The sequence below is a fragment of the Myxine glutinosa genome, chromosome 11, assembly GCF_964187855.1.
Source record: "Myxine glutinosa chromosome 11, kmMyxGlut1.1, whole genome shotgun sequence".
Lineage (NCBI taxonomy): Eukaryota > Metazoa > Chordata > Myxini > Myxiniformes > Myxinidae > Myxine > Myxine glutinosa.
The window spans coordinates 80,770,534-80,793,604 of record NC_136271.1 but is presented as its reverse complement, the minus strand read 5'-3'; the positions used below and the strand labels follow the sequence as shown (position 1 = coordinate 80,793,604).

Genomic DNA, 23,071 nt, shown 5'->3' with positions numbered 1-23,071 from the left:
CCCTCAGATCAGCAGTCTGCAGCCTCCTCATTCTCTGCAGAGCTGGAAGAAATCACAAACTGGTCAAACACGTGGAACATGTCTTTCAATCCTGACAAATCTCACACCCTCACTTTGTCTCTCTGAAAAGACCATCTGCACAACCCTCTCATCTATTTTCTCAACACCCCCCTCAAAGAAGTTCTGTCACTCAAACTTTTGGGTCTCTCCATTTGCCATGATGTTTCCTGGGAAAACCACATTTAAAAGATGGCCTCCAAAGCCAGTCACCGACTGGGCACCCTCCTTCGTGCGGTCCTTCCTTGGCACTACTGAGCTCCTCACCACACACAAAGCTTTCATCCGCACCTCAATGGAATACTGTTCTCCCCTCTGGGCTGGTGCTCCTGCCTCACACCTAGCTCCGCTTCACGCAGTTGAATCCAAAACTTTCAGGATCATTGGAATCTCCCGCGATGAAGCCGATTCTGAGGACCTTTCCCTCTCTCTCTCTCACCGCAAGCAGGTTGGTGGTCTTTGTCTTCTACCGATTCCTCTCGGGCCGAGCTCCCCCTGCTCTGCCTGTGCTCTGTCCCCCTATTATTCCGGCAGGATGCACAAAATCTGCCAGTAACTCCCTTGTGGTGAAACTGCCAAAATGAAGACTCTCTGCTCACCACTCTTTCATTGCTCTTTTTTCCCACCTCTGGAACAAACTCCCACACTCTCTTCAATGCCACACCTCCCTCCAGGTCTTTAAAACAGCTATTCACCACCATCTCTTATCTTTCCCCATTCAAAACCTTGACGTTTTCTTTCCCTGTTAATACACCCCAAAATCTACCTGCCTTCAAATTCCGTTTTCTTTCCTTAAAATCTTTAGTGTCCATCTTGTTTATCCTGTGTACCCCACTCAGCCCTCTCCTTTCCTCAGATCTCCTGATGTACCTGTTCCCTACTGTTGCTGTACTTCCCTCTCTCCCCCTTATTGTCTCCCGATCCCTTTATTTTATGTTGCATGTGTTAGCCCTTACACGAGCCTCGACTTGGTATACAAAATAAATAAATAAATAAATACTGGCATCTTAAAAATAAGCTCAAAGTGAATGCTGAAGCCATTGCTAAAGAAACGATACAACATGAGTACACAAAGGGTAAAGGAGTTTGAGAATGAGGTGGATCCAAAGAAGTTGGGTAGATGTGGAAGGTATAATTAAAGGTTTTTATTTTTTCCAAGAGCATTTGTTGCACAAGATTTCTCAGAAGGCTTCTTAATCCTCTCAATACATTTCCCTCTGACAGATTGAATTTCTTCGTCTTGCATATAAACAATTCCGTAGAAGCTCAGCATAATATACAACAGAATGTCAACTTCATGAGTCACCAACAAACCTTCATCAAAATCATCATCCTCAGTACGATGTGGGAATGGAAAGCAGTTGGTAATTTCCAAACATTCATTCACGACCAGGCCGAGTAGAACACCCTGAACAATCTCCTGCCGAGCATTCTCCTCCTGGCAATGCTTGATTATTTTCAGCACCACCTAAACAAAAATAACAAACAAACATAGGATAAATACACAGGATACACAGGATAAACAAAATAACAAACATAACAGAGCAAAATCCTGGAGCATCAACATAAAGCACAACTTGTAGTGATTCGAGAGATTAAAGAAATCGATCATCACACTGAAAACACCAGGGCACGTTTCAATTAATATTTCTGGTTAAAATCCCAAAATTGAGGCTTTCAGCACACTCGCTCTCTTTACCTGTGATGCGTCACAGATCTAAAATAGCTCTATAAAAATAAAACACGGAATGAAGATGTCGAAATAAAACCTGAGGTAAATTAATTTCTTAACTTAGGTACCTCACACAGACAGATTCACACAACACAACAGGGGAAAGATAAATAAAAAATAAAATGTTCCCTCTCCAGCACTTAGCTGTCTCCAAAGGGTCTTTTCCGATGCGGTGGGTGGCTGCCAAAGCTGGACGTCACACAGGTGGGAACCTCACAAGATGACGATAGCCGACGTAAGGCCCGCGCGTCGAAGCGCCCCAAAATGGCAGCAGCGCCACAAGTCGAAAACGCCCAGGCGTGAGGCAAGTAGCCAAGACAGCCTACTTTTAGGCTCCCTGACCTGGCAAGCACAATGCGGCCCCCAGCTCCCCCGAAGAGCACCACAGCCGCCAAAACCTCCTCACGCCGGTACAGCAAAAGCTCCAAAAGCGCGCACGTCAAAATGGCCAAACCTTCTTGTCCGATGGCCCAACAAAAAGCCACTCTCCTTCTTCACTCCTGAGAGCCAATCGGCTAATTTTCCTCCCAGTTCGCCTCGCCCACGTCACACGGTCCAATCATGTCCCTCGGGCTTAGCGTTAGGCCTTCCTCTCCAGCCCCTTATTCTCCCCTTCTTGTGGGCGGGGCTTTCACCTATTAGGTCCATGAGGGCGGGCCTAGTCCTGGAACCTGTTTGTAGTTGGCGGTTGTTGTCGTTACAGCATAACGTAAAGGGGAAAAAAACTACAGAGGGTAAGCACTCAGTGGGGAAAACCAACCTTAAAAAAACCTTACCGATAATTAGCACAGCACCACCCCCCATGTGGTAAACATTCAAACGACCTTAAGGGTGTAGTACTGGTGAAAAATTGAGAAAACTACATAGGTACCTTTGAGAGGCCTTTACACAAAAACAAAGTCAAGTTAATATCTAATTTTCAGTTTTTCTTGAAAGATATAATCTTGGCTTTAACTCAGACCAGTTTCAACGCTTCTGTCATATTACATGCATATAATTTGCATAAATTATACCGTCAATAAAAAACAAGGAAAAACAAAGAACACATTTCTACTTCTATCTTCTATGTCACCTATCATTCTTTTCACACAAAACTTGGTACATGTATTATACATGTGTTACTCTACTACCTGATGAGGATTTTGTGAAATTATGTCAAATGTTCACTAATTAGCTAATTATGCCAATTACCAGATAAAACTTGGTTGTCCTTCAATAAATCCACAATGGCTACTCCTATAAACAAAAGCCTTCATCATTTTAAAGGAAATGATATTCTGAATATCCTGTCCAAATTTCAGCCCAAAAGAATGATGCAAATTAAAGTTATAACAAATAATTCTACTTCCGGTTATTGAGGGGCATGTATGATGTTAGAAAATTTGAATTTTTCAATAATTAGGGGTACTTCTATGACCTCTAATAGCATGATTCTTGTTTATAAGACATTAAGGAAACTGTTCAGCTTAAAAAAAAAAAAAAAAAAAAAAAAAAAAAAAATCACCTGTTCACCAGTACTACACCCTTAAGCTACAGTCTCCCTACTTATTACATCGTGATTTCTTCTACGCGTCACACGGTCCATGCTATTAATTATACAATCCTATCTCTCCTACGGTATTCTTTCATATACCCCACATACATGTAACAATATCTACACTTTCTGCTCCTACTACCTTTCTAGGGAGACAATTCTGTACATTAACATTAAGAGGTGAATCATTGATCAACTACTCCAATGTACAACTACTGAAAGAACCTTCCTTTACTACTGTCCAAACTCTCATCTTATTTTCAGGATATGGCCCCTGGACCTATCACTGTCTATTCTGTTGAAAAACTCTTCTGAACTTATCTTGTCTCTTCGGATCGTCATGTACCATACTCTGTTACAGAGCGTCGATGTTGCCGAAGTGGTTTCTTGGCAAGGGCTCTACTGGGTGGTTTGCCATTGCCTTCTCGGCAGTCAGGGAAGGAATGTGCAATTTGTTCAAGGTGCCGGCGATAGCTCGCCTATTCGTCACAAAGGACATCATGGGATCTTGAGCATCCATCACCGAATACCGACAGACAGGATGCCCAGTTTAAAGTCCATCCGAGGGACAGCACACACGTTGATGAATCACCCACCTGTGAATCAGCAGGGATGGCAGTATACAGTTGGGTCAGGATTCGAACCTACTCTGGATGGCTTAGAGGTGAGTGTACATACCTGTTGGCTATCCTGACAGGCCATTTTGGTGGATACCTTTCATCTATCTATAATTCCAGTAATCTCTGTGTGTCTGTGTGTCTGTGTGTCTGTGACCGCTGTTTCTCGACAACTACCGGTCCGATATACTTGAAACTTGCCAGGTATATTGCTGGGGACCCGAGGATGTGCCTTTTCAAGGTTTGAAATTAATCGGACAAGTACTTACCGAGCTATGGCGATTTAGCCGTTCACCGTTCGCTTTGGCGTTGCGAATGGACCAAACCATTCATGTAAATAGAGGGGGGGGGGGGGGGGGGGTTCTGTGGTCGTTCGCTTTGGCTTTGCGAATGGACCAAACCATTCATGTAAATAGAGGGGGGGGTTCTGTGGTCGTTCGCTTTGGCTTTGCGAATGGACCAAACCATTCATGTAAATAGAGGGGGGGGGGGGGTTCTGTGGTCGTTACTGCCACGTGGTTTCAAAGTTTTTTTTTGTTGTTGTTGTTTGCACGCATGTTTTTTTGCACCCACGTACGGGCACGCCCTAGGATGTTTACACACACACACCCCTACACAAATTTTTTTTTTTTTTTTTTTTTGGCAAGGAACGGGCACCCACGTACGGGCACGTCCTAGCTTATATATAGTACGGGCATGCCCTAGTTATCTTAAACATCTCCATCATGTCCACTACTTTCTCATGTAATAGCAGGGAACCGGGAACTGCGTTCTGTGAAAAACCCTCCCTTTTAGGAGCGGTGTATAGGCAACGGAGGGCTTCCTGGTAGTATATGTTTAGCAATGTAAAGGTAGGGCATAGCGATTGTGAATATGATAGGTTCGCCAATGTGTTTGGCAGTGGGTGGAGTCAGCAATTCTACTAATGACGTCATTGTGGGTGGTCAGCCAAGCTGTCCAACCAATGGACAGAACCAGAGAACAGACGAACAGAAAACTGCACCTACTTTAATATATAGATAACGTCCTGCCTCTACCCTTCAGGAAACGACACCGTGGGATCTCTAACATCCACAAACTACCGCTAGCAAACGGAGTAGCCAACTCGACTTCCAACCGACAGATGGCACACACCGAGTGTGATGCACCACGTGACACATCAAAGTGATCCAAACCACCGGTACACGACGTATAAAAAAGAATCTTTACCGCATATACTTCATTCAGGTGAACCGACTTAAACTCACCAGTCCATCAATCTGCACCAATTTCACAGCGGTTTCCACCGCACGACCACTTCGTCCCGCCATGACACACAAGTCAATAACGACGTCACTTCCTCAATTCGATGTAACGACTTATCGAATTAATTCACATTTATCAAACACTAAACAATTAATAATATCAATATTTTTATTATACACGTAGCTTTGGAGATGAGGAAAGGTAAGCACCTTTTTAATTGAAATACTGCTACTAACTATAACATCATGGCTTGCGAAGGATTACAGAAATAAGTGAACACCAGGATTCCATATAAGATATTTGTCATGACAGATGACGCTATTATGAATCTATTCACCTGCCTTTAGCTTCGATCGTGTTCATATTGTTTCGGGAATCATTCATTTTTAGTTGCGTGCTTTCCAGCCAAGTATAAAACTGGTGCAACGATGGTGGATTTCAGTGCGGTGTGGTGAGGATTGTCTGTTTGCATGTACATACCAGCTCGGTATATAGTTTCTCCTTTTATATAGTTGCGTTCTATATTAACGATTCATTAGTTTTAACAGATGTATAATGTATTTATTTTCATTATAATATCCAAAAGAACAGCTAAATTGAATACCAGAAGAAAGACACGGTTTATCTCAGCAGATCAGCTGCACTAACGTCACGTGGTGCAAATGAAATACTGTACAAACTACAGTGTACTGTATCATTTTTTCAAGTCAATATTGATATCTACATTATTGCCTATTTATCCACGTAATTAAGGTAAATTTGAGTTTTTTTATTTTGCCAGATTATCTTTAATTGCGGTGAAGTTCCGGATAGTTCGATCGGTGTATACGTATAGGCAGCGGTGATCTGCCTCTCGGCATCACTGCTTCGCGGTAGTCGGTGACACAATGAAGATAAAGCGGATAAAGCATCTCAAGCAGTACTTGAGCTTCTACAAAAATAATTTCGGGTTCCGAGAGCCGTACCTAATCCTCCTGGACGGTACGTTCTGCCAAGCCGCACTCGAGAGCAAGATTCAAATCAAAGAACAGTTGCCCAAGTACTTCGGCGGGGAAGTCCAGCTCTGCACTACCACGTGCGTCAGTGTTTCACACCTGAGCATCCTTAAAGCGTCCTTCTTCAGTATTCGTGTACTTAATGAGAACTCTTTACTCTTAAAATCCTGTAAATTTTATTTATCGATTTATTATGTACGCCAATGTTGCAGAATATTTCACCACTTTCCCATGCTTTGCACCTATCTTTTTCCAAACTTTAACTCCTCTCCCCAATATTTCCACGGTTTTTTGCCCTCCTGTTCCTTCCAACCCTTGTCTTCCTTTTCTCAATATATTGTTAAAGCCAGGGAGTAAGCAAATTCCTACCATGCAATTTTTTGCATAATATTGTATTCCGCATTCGTTTTAGGCCAAGTGAAATAAATTATTAATTTCTCGTCCGTGATTTTCAAAAAAAAAGTGGAGGGCACCTTACTATTTTATATTTTGCAGATTTTAAAAATATTTTTTCGAAGATGGCCACCACATGGTGACGTGTACCAGACCAAAAAAACTATCACTACCACCAACAGAGCCCATATACCATGAAAAATGACGTTGGCCATATACCCGATACGTCAACAACTACTGCAGCAGTGGCACTGTCTCCTGTACCGTGTGCTTGTACATACTGAACCGGTACTAGATATATGCGGACTTGCACTACTAGTACTAAGCTGTCTGGTAGTTGTTATCGATGGGGGATCCCTGGTCGAATTCCCCATTTGAAAATTCTTTGAAAATATCACCCAGAGTCTGGGTTCGTCAAGCTTCAATCATGGCTTCAAAAACTTTCTACCATCCTTCCAGATGCATACGCAAATGAAGACCGTTTTAAGATGTCGGCCTATTGTACTTCATCAGTTGCTCAATTACAGCTCCTGAGAAAGTTATTTATTGAGGTTGATAAATACACGTGATATTGCTAGAGCTAGCTATCTAACTTAGCTTTACACGTTACGTACGTATGTACATGTACATGTCTAGAAAATCGCATTCACTGAGTGTACGGTGCGGTGTGAGCAAGCATACTTACAGACGAGATCAATTTCATTTGCATGAGTGCTAGGCCTATAGGGACCACAAAATAATTATTGGTCTGGGTTCCAGACACCCGCCACAAAAAAACAAAATTTAAGATCTGGACAGAAAATAGTAAATATCAAAAAAAGGATGTTGTTGTCAAAAAGAAAGCAGATGGGGACAATAAACTAATAATTTGTTTTACTTGGCCTTATCGCTGGCTGTGACGTTTCTGGGTAAGGACATAACCCATACGTGGAACTTCGTTGTGTGAGCGACACTGCATTTCTTGCAACTGGGATTGCATGAAATATCGTCTACGAGTTTATTGGTTTGCTTCAGCTTCCTGTACACAGACGTCCCCATAGAGCTGTCTTCATGGAGAACCTCATTCAAGAACACCAGTGTATTCTCTGGTGTATTCAACAGAACACCTTCATTTATTTTTTTTGTGCAGTTAATGGAGGAGTACCTGGGCCTGGTGTTCAAAAAGGTCAAACTTGTCCTGATGCACAATGGCAAAAGTATCCTCAACATATCTGTCCCAATATTGTGGAGACTGACAATGAATATCCAGATCGTATAGGAGTTATTGCATGAAAACAAACCCACAAATATATTGTTACAGACGCGGTTTTAGATGTTAGTTTACCGAGCGGTTTGGTATTACCGCGTCCGCACAGTTACTCCCCGATTAGAACCCTATCCCGCCCGATTCCACTCGACGTTGACCAAGTCGCGCTATGCTAAATCAATGAAGGAAAGGACACAACGGCTGGGATAAATGTAACGACACAAGGGGTACAGTTCTCAAGACCTCCGGAGGAGGATATAATATTGGTGATGCAGAAACAGGTAGATTACACGGTAAGAGGTAAAGCACAGAAAGATGGGCACTTAGACACAGTCTTATCTTATCCCCGACAGACCACAGACAAACGGGACAAGACTGACTTACACAGGGATTGATGGCAAGGAAGGGCAGGCAGTCGATAGCACAAGGTGCACCTTGGCTCAGGGGCAGAATCGACCCGGTCCGGTCCAGAGATGCGGGGAGGTATTGTCGCGCTCGGAGGTGGCGTCCTTTTCTCTCCAAGCTGAGGCGCATCTCACGTCACCTCCCTCTTCCTGCGCATGTCCAGCGGGGAGTGACACGCCCTCGGCTCGTTAGCTCCGCCCCAGATGGAATCGGTCCGCCGCACCTATTGGGTGCGGGGGGTTACCGGGCTCCGCCCTTGACGAGGAGCTGACAGCGAGCCCCTGCGTGGTAACCCCGTCGGAGCACATGTTCAATGGCGGCTAACCAAGCCGGAGTGAGGACGCACACTCCCCGCGCCGCCGCCGCTGTTGTTGTTGTTGTTGTTGTACCATGAGGAAGAGCTGCGGGGAGGTATTGGGAGGTCCTAAACTTTCTAACGGTGCCATACAATCACATTCTGGTGCAACGAAGAGTCAGAATTAATGGAAACGAGTCCTTAACTGACATAGACTAAGAATAACTAGCAAGATGTCCTCTAGTTGTCTACGTGAGATGCGGTGAACCTGGATGCGACATTTAATGGGGGAAATAGGGGAAGGTCGGGGCTACAGAGTGTTGTTTACAGACAATGGGACTAGGGAATGGGGGATTGGGGATAGTTGGGAAGTATTGGGGAAATAGGGGAATATTTACAAGCGGATATGGATGGAGGCCAAATCCCATATCCGCAACAATATAAAGCCTTTAAAGTCTGGTCAGAGCATTCACCAGCATTTGTTCGCTTGTTTTAAAAACCTAAAATGCAACTCACTGGTGTGCAAGTTTTTTTTTTCAACACATTTATCATCCTTCATCAGCTGGACTTGTGTCTTGGAGGTGGTCGGCCGTTATTCCTCCAGAGTAGCGTTGCACACTGCCTTTGCCAAGTGTGTTGACAGTTTTCTAACTCCCTTGTTCCTCTCGTACTAATGTGGGTGACCGTCATCGCAACAGGCATCAGCCAGGTAAAAGTAACCTGTGTCAAAGCGATCGTAAACCCAGCTCATGTTCCCTATTAATGGGTGTATAATCTCACTTTATGAACTCTGATTTGCAACGATTAGAAGGGTCGCATCATCTAGGAAATGAAAAAGTCTTGCCAGCACGCTTTGCCGATACACCGTCCAGAGAAGCCAACATGGGCGGGAAGCAAAGCGGGGCACCACCGGAACTACGAGAGCAGGAAGCACTTGCACCTTGCACAGCCAATTCACATGAGTATGCTTTTACTCATGGTCCTTGATGGGATTTTAGGTACAAGTGGCGCAGCGTCCTCTTTAGCTCATTTGTAAATGGCCAATCAATTTTAGGGAGAGTCTGTTAGCACTGTCTGGTAGTAGAAGCAATGACCATGATATTTTATGAAATGTCTGAAAACAGTTTTCTCTGTGGCTTGTCCTTGTACTCATATTTTCACCAAATTAATTTCATCCTTTATAAGGAATGAAAGAGTAAAGGTGAGCAGAGAGTCTTGATTTTGGCAGTTTCACCAGAAGAGGGTTGCTGACAGATCTTGTGCATCCTACAGGAATATTTGGCAAACAGAGCACAGATAGCAGGGGGAACTAGGCCAGAGAGGAGTCGGTAGAAGACAGAAAGACCACCAACCTGCCTGAGGTGGGAGAGTGAATGGTCCTCAAAATCAGCTTCATCGTGGGAGATTCCAATGATGATGAAAGCCTTGGTTTGTACAGCGTCATTCTGAGCTAGGTGTGAGGCAGGAGAACCAGCCCAGAGGGGAGAGCAGTACTCCATCAAGCTGTGGAAGTACTCCATCAAGCCATCTAAATCCTTCAAATTTCAGTGTTCTTTTGAAAAATATTAAAAAGACAGGGAGAGGGTGTGGTCAAAGATTTCTCTCTTTGAAGTTTGACCTCAAGTTTTTTTTCTATGAACCAAACTTTGGGTGGCTAATTGGATGGAAATTAGTGTGCGATAAGAGTTTTACCATTGGGAAGAGCATGAAAAACTGGGTCGATTAAGCCAAACTTCGTTTTTTCCTTTGTTTTTGAAATTTCGATTTCTAAGGGCTCACTTTAAGTCGTTGAGTTGTGAGCGCAGCTTAATATCACTTTGCAAAATTGCCAGCACACCACGCATATGAATCAATTATGTTTTTTATTTGCCAATGTGTTTTCTCTCTTCACTGACCCCCTCCAATTGTGACCACACAGGTGTGTCATTCATGAGCTAAGTTTGCTGGAAAAGGAGCTTGGTAATGCTCGGATCATTGCACAGCGTTTCCAGCGACGGCACTGTGCTCACAAGCATAATCCCGTTAGTGCTACCGAGTGCTTGCTGAGCCTTGTCCAAGAAAAGAATTGGCAGCATTACTTCCTGGCTACACAGGTAATGAGTAACGAAATGCAACTTTTGTATATTTTTATTGCACAATTTATGCAGCCTAAACTAAATGGCCCAGTTATGTTCTCTTTAGTGTTCCACCGCAAATGGTCTTCATTAAATATTTAATATATACATCTCTTTCAAACTCACTCACTCACTCACTCACTCACTCACTCACTGATATAAATGTTTAGTATCTTCTGCGTGGGGTAGAAAGCTGACATTTTGCACACTGATACGTGTTGACCTCAGGGCACCACAGCTAATGCACCGATAACCTGGAGGGCATCACGGTAGAAAATAATTAAAGGCAATGATGCGCCCTTGGTGATGTTTTTATGGTAAAACCAACAAATGACTGGAGACAGAAGGATAATGTTATAAGAAATATTTAATAATACCTTATGTCTACCATTAGCACAATAGTATTAATTAAATATAGCAACACATGACTTTCTTAAGAATCGCCAAATTACACACACTTAGCGATATTAGATAGCGTTGATAGGAGGTCTTGTTCACAGCTTGTCACATCGTGCCATATTTGAGTAATCCTCATTTCCTGTAATGCTGCATGAAAATTCCAAATCAAACAAAATTTTGAGTGGTCTTCAACTACTCTGGAACATCTTGATTGGTCATTGATGAAACCAACCAGTTCACTCAGCTGAACTTCTATTTGAAGAGCTTCTGAATTGCAACACCAGGTGTCTTCAGCAGGGGGTGATGTGTTCCCTCGAGTTTGTCATAACATATTGTTCCCTCAATTCCTTAAATAATGCAGCCTTTGCGGACCTCATGGTGCGGACCTCATGGGCTTCACAATACCTACCCCTGAGCCTTTATACTACACTAGTGGGGTCACCCGTGGGAATCCCACGGGTATGGACGTGTGTGACATTTGGACATCTTGATTTACATGCTGCACATGAAATTTTTACAAAATGGTTAAAATGGTGTATAAATAACATAATATAACCACCTTTAGAGGCCATTTTCCCCGCAAAGCGGGGGTTGGCCTTTTTCGGGAACCGTGGTTGTTGTTTTTCGGTCCCCTTTTTGAAGCAATGTTTTACGGCCGGATGCCCTTCCTGACGCCAACCCTTTTTTCCGCCTTTAACGACAAACAGGGAATTACCAGTGAGCCACACCATTAGCTGACCTCGGAAGGATGACAGGCTGAGTCAACCCCCCTGGCGTTAATTCAGCGATCGACCGGGATTCGAACCCAGGATCCTAGGATCCTAAGCCGGCACCCTAGCCGCTAGCCCAACACCAGGGTTAAAATGGTGTAATGAACACAATTTATTTATTTCACATAATATATGACCCCTCAATCCTCTCCACCCTCATGCCTCTCCAATGCCACTCCTCCTCACACTCCTCTCCAATACCTCCTCACACTCCTCTCCAATACCTCCTCACACACCTCTCCAATACCTCCTCACACTCCTCTCCAATACCTCCTCGCACTCCTCTCCAATACCTCCTCACACTCCTCTCCAATACCTCCTTGCACTCCTCTCCAATACCTCCTCACACTCATCTCCAATACCTCCTCACACTCTTCTCCAATACCTCCTCACACTCCTCTCCAACCCCTCACACTCCTCCCCAACCCCTCACACTCCTCTCCAATCCCTCACACTCCTCTCCAATCCCTCACACTCCTCTCCAATCCCTCACACTCCTCTCCAATCCCTCACACTCCTCTCCAATCCCTCACACTCCTCTCCAATCCCTCACACTCCTCTCCAATCCCTCACACTCGTCTTCAATTCCTCATACTCACCTCCAATCGCGCCTCACTCGCGTCTCCAATCGCTCCTCACTCTCCTCTCCAATCGCTCCTCACTCGCCTCTCCAATCGCTCTTCACTCTCCAACCCCTCGCTCCTCTCCAACACCTCCTCACACTCCTCCCCAACACCTCCTCACACTCCTCCCCAACACCTCCTCACACTGCTCTCCAATACCTCCTAAAATTTTTTTTTTTTTTTTTTTTTTTTTTTGTATACAAGATCGAGGCTCGTGAAAGAGCGAACATTAATCACACAGAAAGACAAACCGACACATAAAACATATAACATAGGGAGCGGTAGACAAGATGATGGGGAGAGAGGGGGAAGGACACAAACACAACATTTGAGAGCAGGGACCGAGAGACATGGAGACATCGAGACAAGTCGACATGTAGACAAGTAGACAAGTAGACAAGTAGACATGTAGACAAGATGGGGAGAGAGGGGGAAGGACACAAACACAACATTTGAGAGCAGGGACCGAGAGACATGGAGACATCGAGAGATCTGAGAGAGGGCGAGGGCTTTGGGGGGGGGGGGGCGTGGGAAGGGGGCGGTGGGAGAGGTATAAAACATATGGACACTGCCAGGACTTCCAGGAAAGAAGTTGGAATTTCAAACAAGGAGGATCTGGGGTGAATTAACGTGGGTAGAAAAGATCAAGGTTTTGGATGGGGGAAGATAAGAGATGGTGGTGAACAGCTGTTTTAAAGACCTGGAGGGAGGAGTGGGATTGAAGGGAGTGAGGGAGTTTGTTCCAGAGGCGGGAGAAAAGAGGAATGAAAGAGTGAAGGTGAGCAGAGAGCCGAGATTTCGGCAGTTTAACCATCAGAGGGTTGCTGGCAGATCTTGTGCGACCTGTAGGAATATTTGGGGGACAGAGCACAGAGAGAGCTGGGGGTGCAAGGCCGGAGAGGAGTCGGTAGAAGACAGAAAGACCACCTACCTGCCTGCGGTGAGTGAGTGAAAGGCCCTCAGAGATAGCTTCATCGCGGGAGATTCCAATAATTCTGAAAGCTTTGGTTTCAACAGCGTGAAGCCGAGCTAGGTGTGAGGCAGGAGCACCGGCCCATAGGGGAGAACAGTATTCCATTGAGCTGCGGATGAAAGCCTTGTATGTGGTGAGGAGCTCAGGTGTGCCGAGGAAGGACTTCGCACGACGGAGGATGCCCAGTCGGCGACTGGCTTTGGAGGCCAGCTTGGAAATGTGGTTTTCCCAAGAAAGATCATGGCAGATAGTGAGACCCAAAATCTTGAGTGACAGAACTTCTTGGAGAGGATTGTTGAGAAAGTAGATGGGAGGGTTGTCCAGTCGATCTTTTCGGAGAGACATAGTAAGAGTGTGAGATTTGTCAGGATTGAAAGACATGTTCCACTTGTTTGACCAGTCTGTGATTTTGTCCAGGTCGTCAGAGAGTGAGGAGGCAGCAGACTGCCGATCTGAGGGAAGAGGAATGGAGCGGCAGAGAGTGGAGTCATCAGCAAAGAGATAGAGAGGATTTTCGAGAGAGTCAGAGAGATCATTGATGAAGACCAGAAAAAGCATGGGGCCCAGAACACTGCCTTGGGGAACTCCAGCCTGAACAGGAAGAGGAGATGAGAGAAACCCATTCAGGGCCACACGTTGACGACGACTAGAGAGGAAGTCCGCCAGCCATGCGTGGAGATTTCCATGGATACCAAAGGAGGAGAGTTTGGTGAGCAGAGCGGGGTGCCAGACCGTGTCGAAGGCACGTGATATGTCGAGGGAGACAGCTCTAATTTCCTGTTTGGCATTGAGGACCTCCATCCATTGTTGAGACAGCAGAAGCAGCATGTCCAGAGTAGAGTGACCTGGTCTGAAACCAAATTGATGATCAGAGATCAAGCCATTGGAGAAGAGGAAAGATTTCATATCCGAAGCAATGATGGATTCCATGACTTTGCTGATAATTGGGAGAAGGCTGATTGGTCTGTAGTTGCTAGGATCTGTTTTTGCACCTTTTTTGTGCAAAGCGGTGATGTTGGCTGATTTCCAAGCAGATGGCAGTTGACCTTGAGCAAAAGAGAGGGTGAAGAGAACAGAGAGAAGGTGAGATAGAGCAGCAGAGCAGGATTTTAGAGCAGCAGAGCAGCAGAGCAGAGCTAGAGCACTGCTCTCCAATACCTCCTCACACTGCTCTCCAATACCTCCTCACACTCCTCTCCAATACCTCCTCACACTCCTCTCCAATACCTCCTCACACTCCTCTCCAATACCTCCTCACAGTCCTCTCCAATACCTCCTCACAGTCCTCTCCAATACCTCCTCACACTCCTCTCCAATACCTCCTCACACTCCTCTCCAATACCTCCTCACACTCCTCTCCAATACCTCCTCACACTCCTCTCCAACCCCTCACACTCCTCTCCAACCCCTCACACTCCTCTCCAAGCCCTCACACTCCTCTCCAAGCCCTCACACTCCTCTCCAAGCCCTCACACTCCTCTCCAATACCTCCTCACACTCCTCTCCAATACCTCCTCACACTCCTCTGCAATACCTCCTCACACGCCTCTGCAATACCTCCTCACACTCCTCTCCAATACCTCCTCACACTCCTCTCCAATACCTCTTCGCACTCCTCTCCGCTCCAATCGGCCCTCACTCTCCGCTCCAATCGCCCTCACTCTCCGCTCCAATCGCCCTCACTCTCCGCTCCAATCGCCCTCACTCTCCGCTCCAATCGCCCTCACTCTCCGCTCCAATCAGCCCTCACTCTCCGCTCCAATTGGCCCTCACTCTCCAACTCCTTGCTCCTCACTCTCCAACCCCTAGCTCCTCGCTCTCCAACCCCTATCTCCACGCTCTCCAACCCCTCGCTCCTCACTCTCCAACCCCTAGCACCTCGCTCTCCAAACCCTCGCTCCTCTCCAACCCTCCTCATCGTTGTTGCAGCAGCATTCTGTGCGGTTCTCCCGTCTCGTGCGGTCTCTGTGCGGTTCTTGCTACATCCTGTTCAAGTTTGCATTGACGTTCGTCGACGGACTCGTTCGCCCATCTCATTCGTTTTCTTGCTACATCCTGTTGAAGTCTGCGTTCTTCATCGACCGTCGCGTTCATTTTGGAAATGGAAGTTTCCACGCAACACATGAATTGTCACGATCCTCAAGAGGAAGTGTCTCGTAATTATCAAATGACAAATGGCAAGTAAATTACATTGTGAAAATTAAAGATTTCAAATAAACCTATTTAAAGTGTATGCACACATAACTAATAAAAAAAAAACGAAGAAATATCTCTCGGTAATTTCCTGAAACATATTTTACTTCCGGATAATAATGTTGAATGAAATAAGAAAGAACGAAGATATATATGTCGTTTTTGTGCCGACTGTCATAAAACGTAAAAGTAATAAATGTTAACGGAAAAGAAAAAGCAAATTTTTAATATATGTCGACATTTTCCCCGACTGTTATTTTAGGCGGTGTATTTTCGTGTATCATCGTGGCGCGATTTTTATAAATATATCTCAGCAATTTCCCGTGTGTGCGTGAATGCTCTCAATTATTTCTGACACCGAGTCCAAAACCATCGATAAAAATTAAATCGGATGGTGAATTCGAGATAAAATCGTGAGGGTGACTCTCAATGAATGGGTTTTCGTTTACAGGCCTTTGAGAAATCATTTCGTTCTATAAACGGAAACTTTCTTGGGATTCACTTCCCGTTTTTTTTCAACCGAGTCTAACACTATGGTAGTGACTGTTAAAAATGAAATGATATATCGAATTAGAATTGAAATAAACCTGTGTGAGAGAGAAAGACAGCATGGGCCTAACTAAACAGGCCTCAAAGCCATTCGAGGTAATAAAATGGTGGATATTTGTTTACATGAAGCCTCTCCAAGAATGGGTAGAGCTATGGGTGGAGCTACTCTGCAAACGGACTAAGCCACACCCCCGGACAGACGGACAGAATCACCTTCGCCTATTATAATATAGATTCTCTGAGCCTTTATACATGTTGACATACCCACTATTTCTGTCTCCTGCTCCCTTTCACTCGCTGTGGTGTCTTGGTTTTGTTCTCCACCAGCTTCCCGTTACCACTCTGCCAGTTTGTTGATTATGTCACCTATTGGTTTGCTCTTTCATGAACCTCAACGTCAGTTAAATATAAATAAATAAAGATATCTATTAAACTAGAACTACACTACCGGTCAAAAGTTTTAGAACACCTCAATTTTTCCAGTTTTTATTGAAATTTAAGCAATTCAAGTCCAGTGAATAACCTGAAATGGTACAAAGGTAAGTAGGAAGACAGGCAGACCATTATAACCCTTAAAAGTGTAGGTCTTTCCTTTGGAGAAATTGCAAAGAAAGCCAAGGTGTCAGTGAGTACAGTTTACTACACCATCAAAAGGCACTTGGAAACTGGAGGAAACTCTGACAGGAAGAGGTCTGGCAGACCCAAAGCCACAACAGAATCAGAAGACAAGTTTCTGAGAGTCAACCGCTTGCATGTTAGGCGGCTCACAGGACAACAGCTTCAAGCACAGCTTAACATTGGTCGAAGTAAGAAAGTCTCAGTTTCAACTGTGAAGAGAAAACTTCGAGCTGCAGGTTTGTTTTTTTTTGGGTTTTTTTGTATACAAGATCGAGGCTCGTGAAAGAGCTAACATTAATCACACAAAAAGACAAACCGACACACAAAACACAAAAACAAGGGGAGCGGCAGACAAGATGGGGAGAGAGGGGGAAGGACACAAACAACATTTGAGAGCAGGGACATCGGGAGGACTTGGGGGGAGGTGGGAGAGGAATTAAAACATATGAACACTGCAAGGACTCTGGGGTGAATTACCGGGGGTAGAAAAGATCAAGGTTTTCGATGGGGGAAGATAAGAGATGGTGGTGAACAGCTGTTTTAAAGACCTGGAGGGAGGAGTGGGATTGAAGGGAGTGGGGGAGTTTGTTCCAGAGGCGGGAGAAAAGGGGAATGAAAGAGTGAAGGTGAGCAGAGAGCCTAGACTTTGGCAGTTTAACCATAAGAGGGTTGCAGGCAGATCTTGTGCGACCTGAAGGAATATTGGGGGGACAGAGCACAGAGAGAGCTGGGGGAGCAAGGCCGGAGAGGAGTCGGTAGAAGACAGAAAGACCACCAACCTGCCTGCGGTGAGTGAGTGAAAGGCCCTCGGAGTTGACTACATCGCAGGAGATTCCAATGATTCTGAAAGCTTTGGCCTCAACAGCGTGAAGCCGAGCAAGGTGTGAGGCAGGAGCACCAGCCCAGAGGGGGGAACAGTATTCCATTGAGCTGCGGATGAAAGCCTTGTATGTGGTGAGGAGCTCAGGTGTGCCAAGGAAGGACTTCGCACGACGGAGGATGCCCAGTTGGCGACTGGCTTTGGAGGCCAGCTTGGAAATGTGGTTTTCCCAAGAAAGATCATGGCAGATCGTGAGACCCAAAAGCTTGAGCGACAGAACTTCTTGGAGAGGATTGTTGAGAAAGTAGATGGGAGGGTTGTCCAGTCGGTCCTTTCGGAGAGACATTGTAAGAGTGTGAGATTTGTCAGGATTGAAAGACATGTTCAACTTGTTTGACCAGTCTGTGATTTTGTCCAGGTCTGCAGAGAGTGAGGAGGCTGCAGACTGCCGATCTGAGGGATGAGGAATGGAGCGGCAGATAGTGGAGTCATCAGGTCGAGTGGCAGTAAGAAAGCCATTGCTAAGATGGCAAAATAAGAAAGAGGCTTGCCTGGGCCATGAAGCACCGCCAGTGGACTACTGAAGACTGGAAGAAGGTCTTATGGTCCGATGAATCAAAAGTTGAAATATTTGGTTCATCACACAGGGTTTTTGTATGCCATCGAGTAGGCGAAAGGATGGTTCCTCAGTGTGTGACACCAACTGTCGAACATGGAGGAGGAAGCGTGATGGTCTGGGGCTCTTTTACTGGATCCAGAGTCGGCGACTTGCACAGAGTGACTGGCACCCTGAACCAAAAGGGCTACCACAGCATTTTGCAGCGCCATGCAATACACTCTGGCATACACCTCGTTGGTCAGGGGTTCATCCTACAGCAAGATAATGACCCTAAAAACACCGCCAGGCTATGTCGAAACTACCTTCGAGGAAAAGAACAAGACGGTAGGCTTCAAATCATGGAATGGCCAGCACAGTCTCCAGACTTAAACCCCATCTAGCTGGTTTGGGATGAATTGGACAGAAGGGTGAAGGCAAAGCAACCTACAAGTGCAACACATTTGTGGGAACTTCTGCAACAGTGTTGGGAAGAACTTCCCAAACAATATTTGATTTCCATTGTAGAAAGAATGGCACGAGTGTGTTTGGTGGTTATATCTGCAAAAGGTGGCTACTTTGCCGAGTCAAAAATTTAAATTAAATTTTATTAAACAAAATGATTCTATGAATTTTTGTTATCTCCAATTGTTTATTTGTTCTATGCTTAATTTCAGAATACATTGAGACATTAAACTGCGTAAATTTCAGTAAAAACTGGAAAATTGAGGTGTTCTAAAACTTTTGACCGGTGGAGTAAGTGTCTTAATATTCACCAGGACTACAATTGTGTGATCAATTTGATGAGCCGCTGACAGAAGGCAGGATAAATGTCTTGAGAGTCAGTAGGAAATGGACCACACACAATCAAATCTTCACACACACACATGCACACAAACAAACACAAACACACACATTTCTTCTTCTTTTTTTGTCCCTCACAATTCTATCTCTTCTCATTTTCAATTCTTATTTCTCTTATTCAATTCTTATTTAAAGATGCATTTAATTAATTGTACTGTATTGATTGTTCCTAAACTTTAATATAATTTGAAGGATTGCTGTAAATGATGTTAATTTCACAACATCCCATATTCAACTTAATTTAAATTGTAAACCTCAAAACCTAAAGTAAGAATCTTAACATAATCAATTGACTTATAGTTTCCTAACTGCACAGATCATCAGCTGGGCACTGTTCTTCCTCGAGGTTTCGATCCTTTCAACCTCTCCAAACGGCAGATTCACAACCTCGGTCATGGATCTACATTAATAGATGGTACATCACTAGATCGGCAACCTCAGTCTCGGATCCACATCAGTAGATCAACAACCTAGGTCACGAATCCACATCAGTAGATCACCTTCATCAGTAGATTCACAACCTCGGTCATGGATCCACATCAATAGATTCACAACCTCAGTCACGGATCCACATCAGTAGGTCACCCACATCAGTAGATCACCCACATCAGTAGATCCACAACCTCAGTTGAGTCCAGACAGTCAGTGAACCCATCAATGTAACTTCACTAATCAAACTTGACTCGCTCGAGAATTTAATGTATTATCATATAGGTACAACTCCCATCACACATTCCATTATATGATAATACATTCAATCTTGCACACCTTACCTTAAATATAACATGTCCAATTGTTCACCAACCAGCACTACCACAATACTAACCCCTGGATCAAACTGTATTTCAAATATTCAAACTGTCATTTATAACGGTTTATAACACACGTTAACAGTTTATAACACACGTTACACACACACACACGTGCACAAGATTGTCAATTTGAAATAACCAGGCAAATTGGCACAGCTGTTTTTTGGTGCACCAAGGACTCCAATTGGCTGAGAGGACACAACACTGTTTCGGCAACAAAAATGGCTGTGTTGTATTGCACGTTTTGGAACCAAATCAGTTTTCCCTTGTCTCCAACATTGAGGTAAGTCACGACTTGATGCAATATAATTGACACATTGATGTCAACCTCAAATTTGTAGCATGATTATCTGTGTTCACATTTGATATTTAAAAGCTTTAAAATGATGTCTCACCTTTTGGAAATAAGTGTCCAATGTATTCATCATTAGGGTTGGCATACATCCAGTGTGCAGATCATGTTTGAAAATATTTGATCATTTGGAAAGCAAGTATTTTGAGAGGTCATGGAAATTGCATTTTGCAATAGCAAAATATGCTGTCATGATGTTAGATAGCGTTGATAGGAGGCCTTGTTCACAGCTCGTCACATAGTGCGGTATCCTAGTACTCCTCATTTCCTGTAATGCTGTATGAAAATTCCAGATCCAGCAAAATTTTGACGTGGTCTAAAACGACTCTGGAAAATTTTGATTGGTCATTGATGAAACAAACCAGTTCACTCAGCTGAACTTCTATTTGAACAGTTTCCGAATTGCAACACCAGGTGTCTTCAGCAGGGGGTGATGTGTTCCCTCGAGTTTGTCATAATGTGCTATTCCCTCAATTCCTTCAATAATGCAGCCTTTCGGTACCTCATGGTCTCCACAATATCTACCCCTGAGCCTTTATACATGATGGCATACCCACTATTTCTGTCTGCTGCTCCCTATCATTCGCTGTGGTGTCTCGGTTTTCTTCTCCACCTGTTTCCCGTTACCACTCTGCCAGTTTGTTGATTATGTCCCCGTATTGGTTTGCACTTTCATGAACCTCGATGTCAGTTCAATATTGATAAATAATAACTATTAGACTATAACTAAGTGTCTTGACATTCACCAAGACTGTAGAATTGTGTGATCAATTTGATGAGCCGCTGACAGAAGGCAGGATCAAAGTCCTGAGAGTCAGAAGTAAATGGGCCACCGATCTCTCAGCAAAATTCGAGCGCTGTGATACATCCTCCTGATGCATATTAATCATAACTGATGCTTCAGACGTTAGAATCGTTTATGAGTCACGAGGCTTCAATCCACAGCAATGAATCTTTTCTTCTGTTCGGCTATTAGATGCTTTGTAAAATCACTTTGAGTAACAGACCTGAAACATCCCAAAAGACTGAACAATGAATAACGTCCCAACAGCATCTGGTTTTGGAGCACAATCCAAAGTTGTGACTGGCCGAGACAGCAAGGCTATGATTGTACAAAGTCCATGACCTAATTAGGATATAAGAGAGTAATGTGTGGAGCCATGTACATGTTATACATGTAAAAATGGCACAATTTTAACCCTTTCACACCACTTATTCCTCATACATTCTCCTTCCCTCAATGGTATTACAGATCTAATAGATGTGAAAGCTTTAAAAAAAAAAACTAAACTGAAATGTTGACATTGCCATTATGGACCCCACATTCCAGTTAATAGATTGATCTATGAGAAATGTACCCCATCATTAAATACTAAATTAACATACATTTACATTTCGATCTTCGTTTATTGGTCTTTTTGTGCATTTTCATACCTGCCTTGTTTGTCATCATATCCAGGACCCAGAGTTGACAGGCCAAGTAAAGCGCATGCCCTGTGTTCCACTCCTGTACATCATACAGAACACGCCTGTACTGGACAGGCCTTCTGTAACCTCAAAAAGGGCTGCAATCAGAGCACAGGCTGCCCAGCTCATCCCAACGCAGGAGAAATTGCACCTGAGGGAAATGAAAGCAAAGTTATGCCCGAAGGCTGACCGACTTCACCAGCGTCGACCGTGCAAGCGACCTGCTGGGCCTAACCCTCTGAGCTGCTTGAAGAAAAAGAAAAAGCACAGAGGGGTCGATGTGCAGACTCATGTAGGAGACAAGGCTCAAAGAGCTCAAAGAGCAACGGTTTCCCAAGCAGCCAAGAAGAAGAAAGATAAGAAGAAGAAGAAGAAAAAGATCATTGCTGGGCATTAATCAAATGTGTCGACCTCTCATAAAGTGCGCAGTGACTAATTATTATTGTTTTGTTAAGCATTTTATCGTTACCTAATTGTGCCAATTCACCATTAGTATTTTGTGATAGATTCTCTTTATTGCATTTGCACCATAGGGAGCTTACCAAAATTGATTGGGATGATTTCGATTTTTGGAATTTACAATTAACTTGCGGAACATGCGAGGACAATAGGGCAGGGTATTGTACTATAATACCAGCTCAAGTGTCGGTGGACAGGACAGCTATTTTAATGTCTCTTCCATGAGACATCATATCTTACAACATGGCATCCCTTTTGGCACCACAACACGACACTACCCGAGTTACCCTGTTGCCCGAAAGTTTATCATCCAGCTTTGAGATGGGGCCCGCAAGGCTAACCCCCGCTCTAGCGGGGAAAATGGCCTTAAAACGATCATTCATTCATTCATTTTGAGAGATTGTTAGAGTTACCCTAGTTTTAGGGTTAATTCGTGTCATTATGGAAAATGCACCAAGCCCCCTCTCCGCACCTCCCCCTCCCCCCCCCCCCCCCCAGCTCGATCTCCCCTCCCCTCAGCTCTACTCTCCAAACGATTCCCCTCTGTCCACACACCCTTTTATCATCCCCCTCCCCTCTGCATCCCCTCTCCTTCTCACTTTAGCCTACTACCCCCTTATGTATATGCAATAAAAGGTTGGCCTCTTAAAACTAACGTTATCTTGGTCACCAGCTTCTTTTTTTTTTTATCAGAAAATTGTACGTTTCTTTACTCTATTTTAGATAGATGGTGTCGAGGTTATTGTTATTATGTCGTTTACATCAATTTGACTTTATTTATTTTTAACAGTCATCTATGCTTTGTTAACGAGACTTGCAAATATGGCTCGTACAATTGGCTGGACAACATGGCTCGTTTAAACAATTCCTTTGATTCGGATGCGGATTTGAATCTTCAGCAAAATTGAAAAAAAATCTTCCTTGTCAGACACCCAACCGGTCCA

The 23,071-nt window shown here is 44.3% G+C and overlaps 2 protein-coding genes across 2 annotated transcripts in view; one reads left to right on the top strand and one right to left on the bottom strand.

Annotated features, from left to right (window-relative positions):
• EIF3H (eukaryotic translation initiation factor 3 subunit H) overlaps window positions 1–5,292 on the bottom strand; it is a 46,770-nt gene extending 41,478 nt beyond the window's left edge. Inside the window, exons 1-2 of the mRNA XM_068130915.2 lie at window positions 5,188–5,292; window positions 1,372–1,525 (exon numbers count right to left, since the gene is read on the bottom strand). Of these exons, the coding sequence (XP_067987016.1) occupies window positions 1,372–1,525; window positions 5,188–5,250 (217 nt within the window). The 5' untranslated portion in view covers window positions 5,251–5,292. The remainder of the gene's footprint in view (window positions 1–1,371; window positions 1,526–5,187) is intronic.
• A 553-nt stretch (window positions 5,293–5,845) lies between these two features.
• Window positions 5,846–22,782, top strand: UTP23 (UTP23 small subunit processome component). Its single transcript, XM_068097149.2, has 3 exons — window positions 5,846–6,260; window positions 10,438–10,612; window positions 21,661–22,782. Exons 1-3 carry the CDS (start codon window positions 6,073–6,075, stop codon window positions 22,063–22,065), a joined length of 768 nt encoding a protein of 255 aa, XP_067953250.2. The 5' UTR covers window positions 5,846–6,072; the 3' UTR covers window positions 22,066–22,782.
• The last annotated feature ends 289 nt before the right edge of the window (window positions 22,783–23,071 follow it).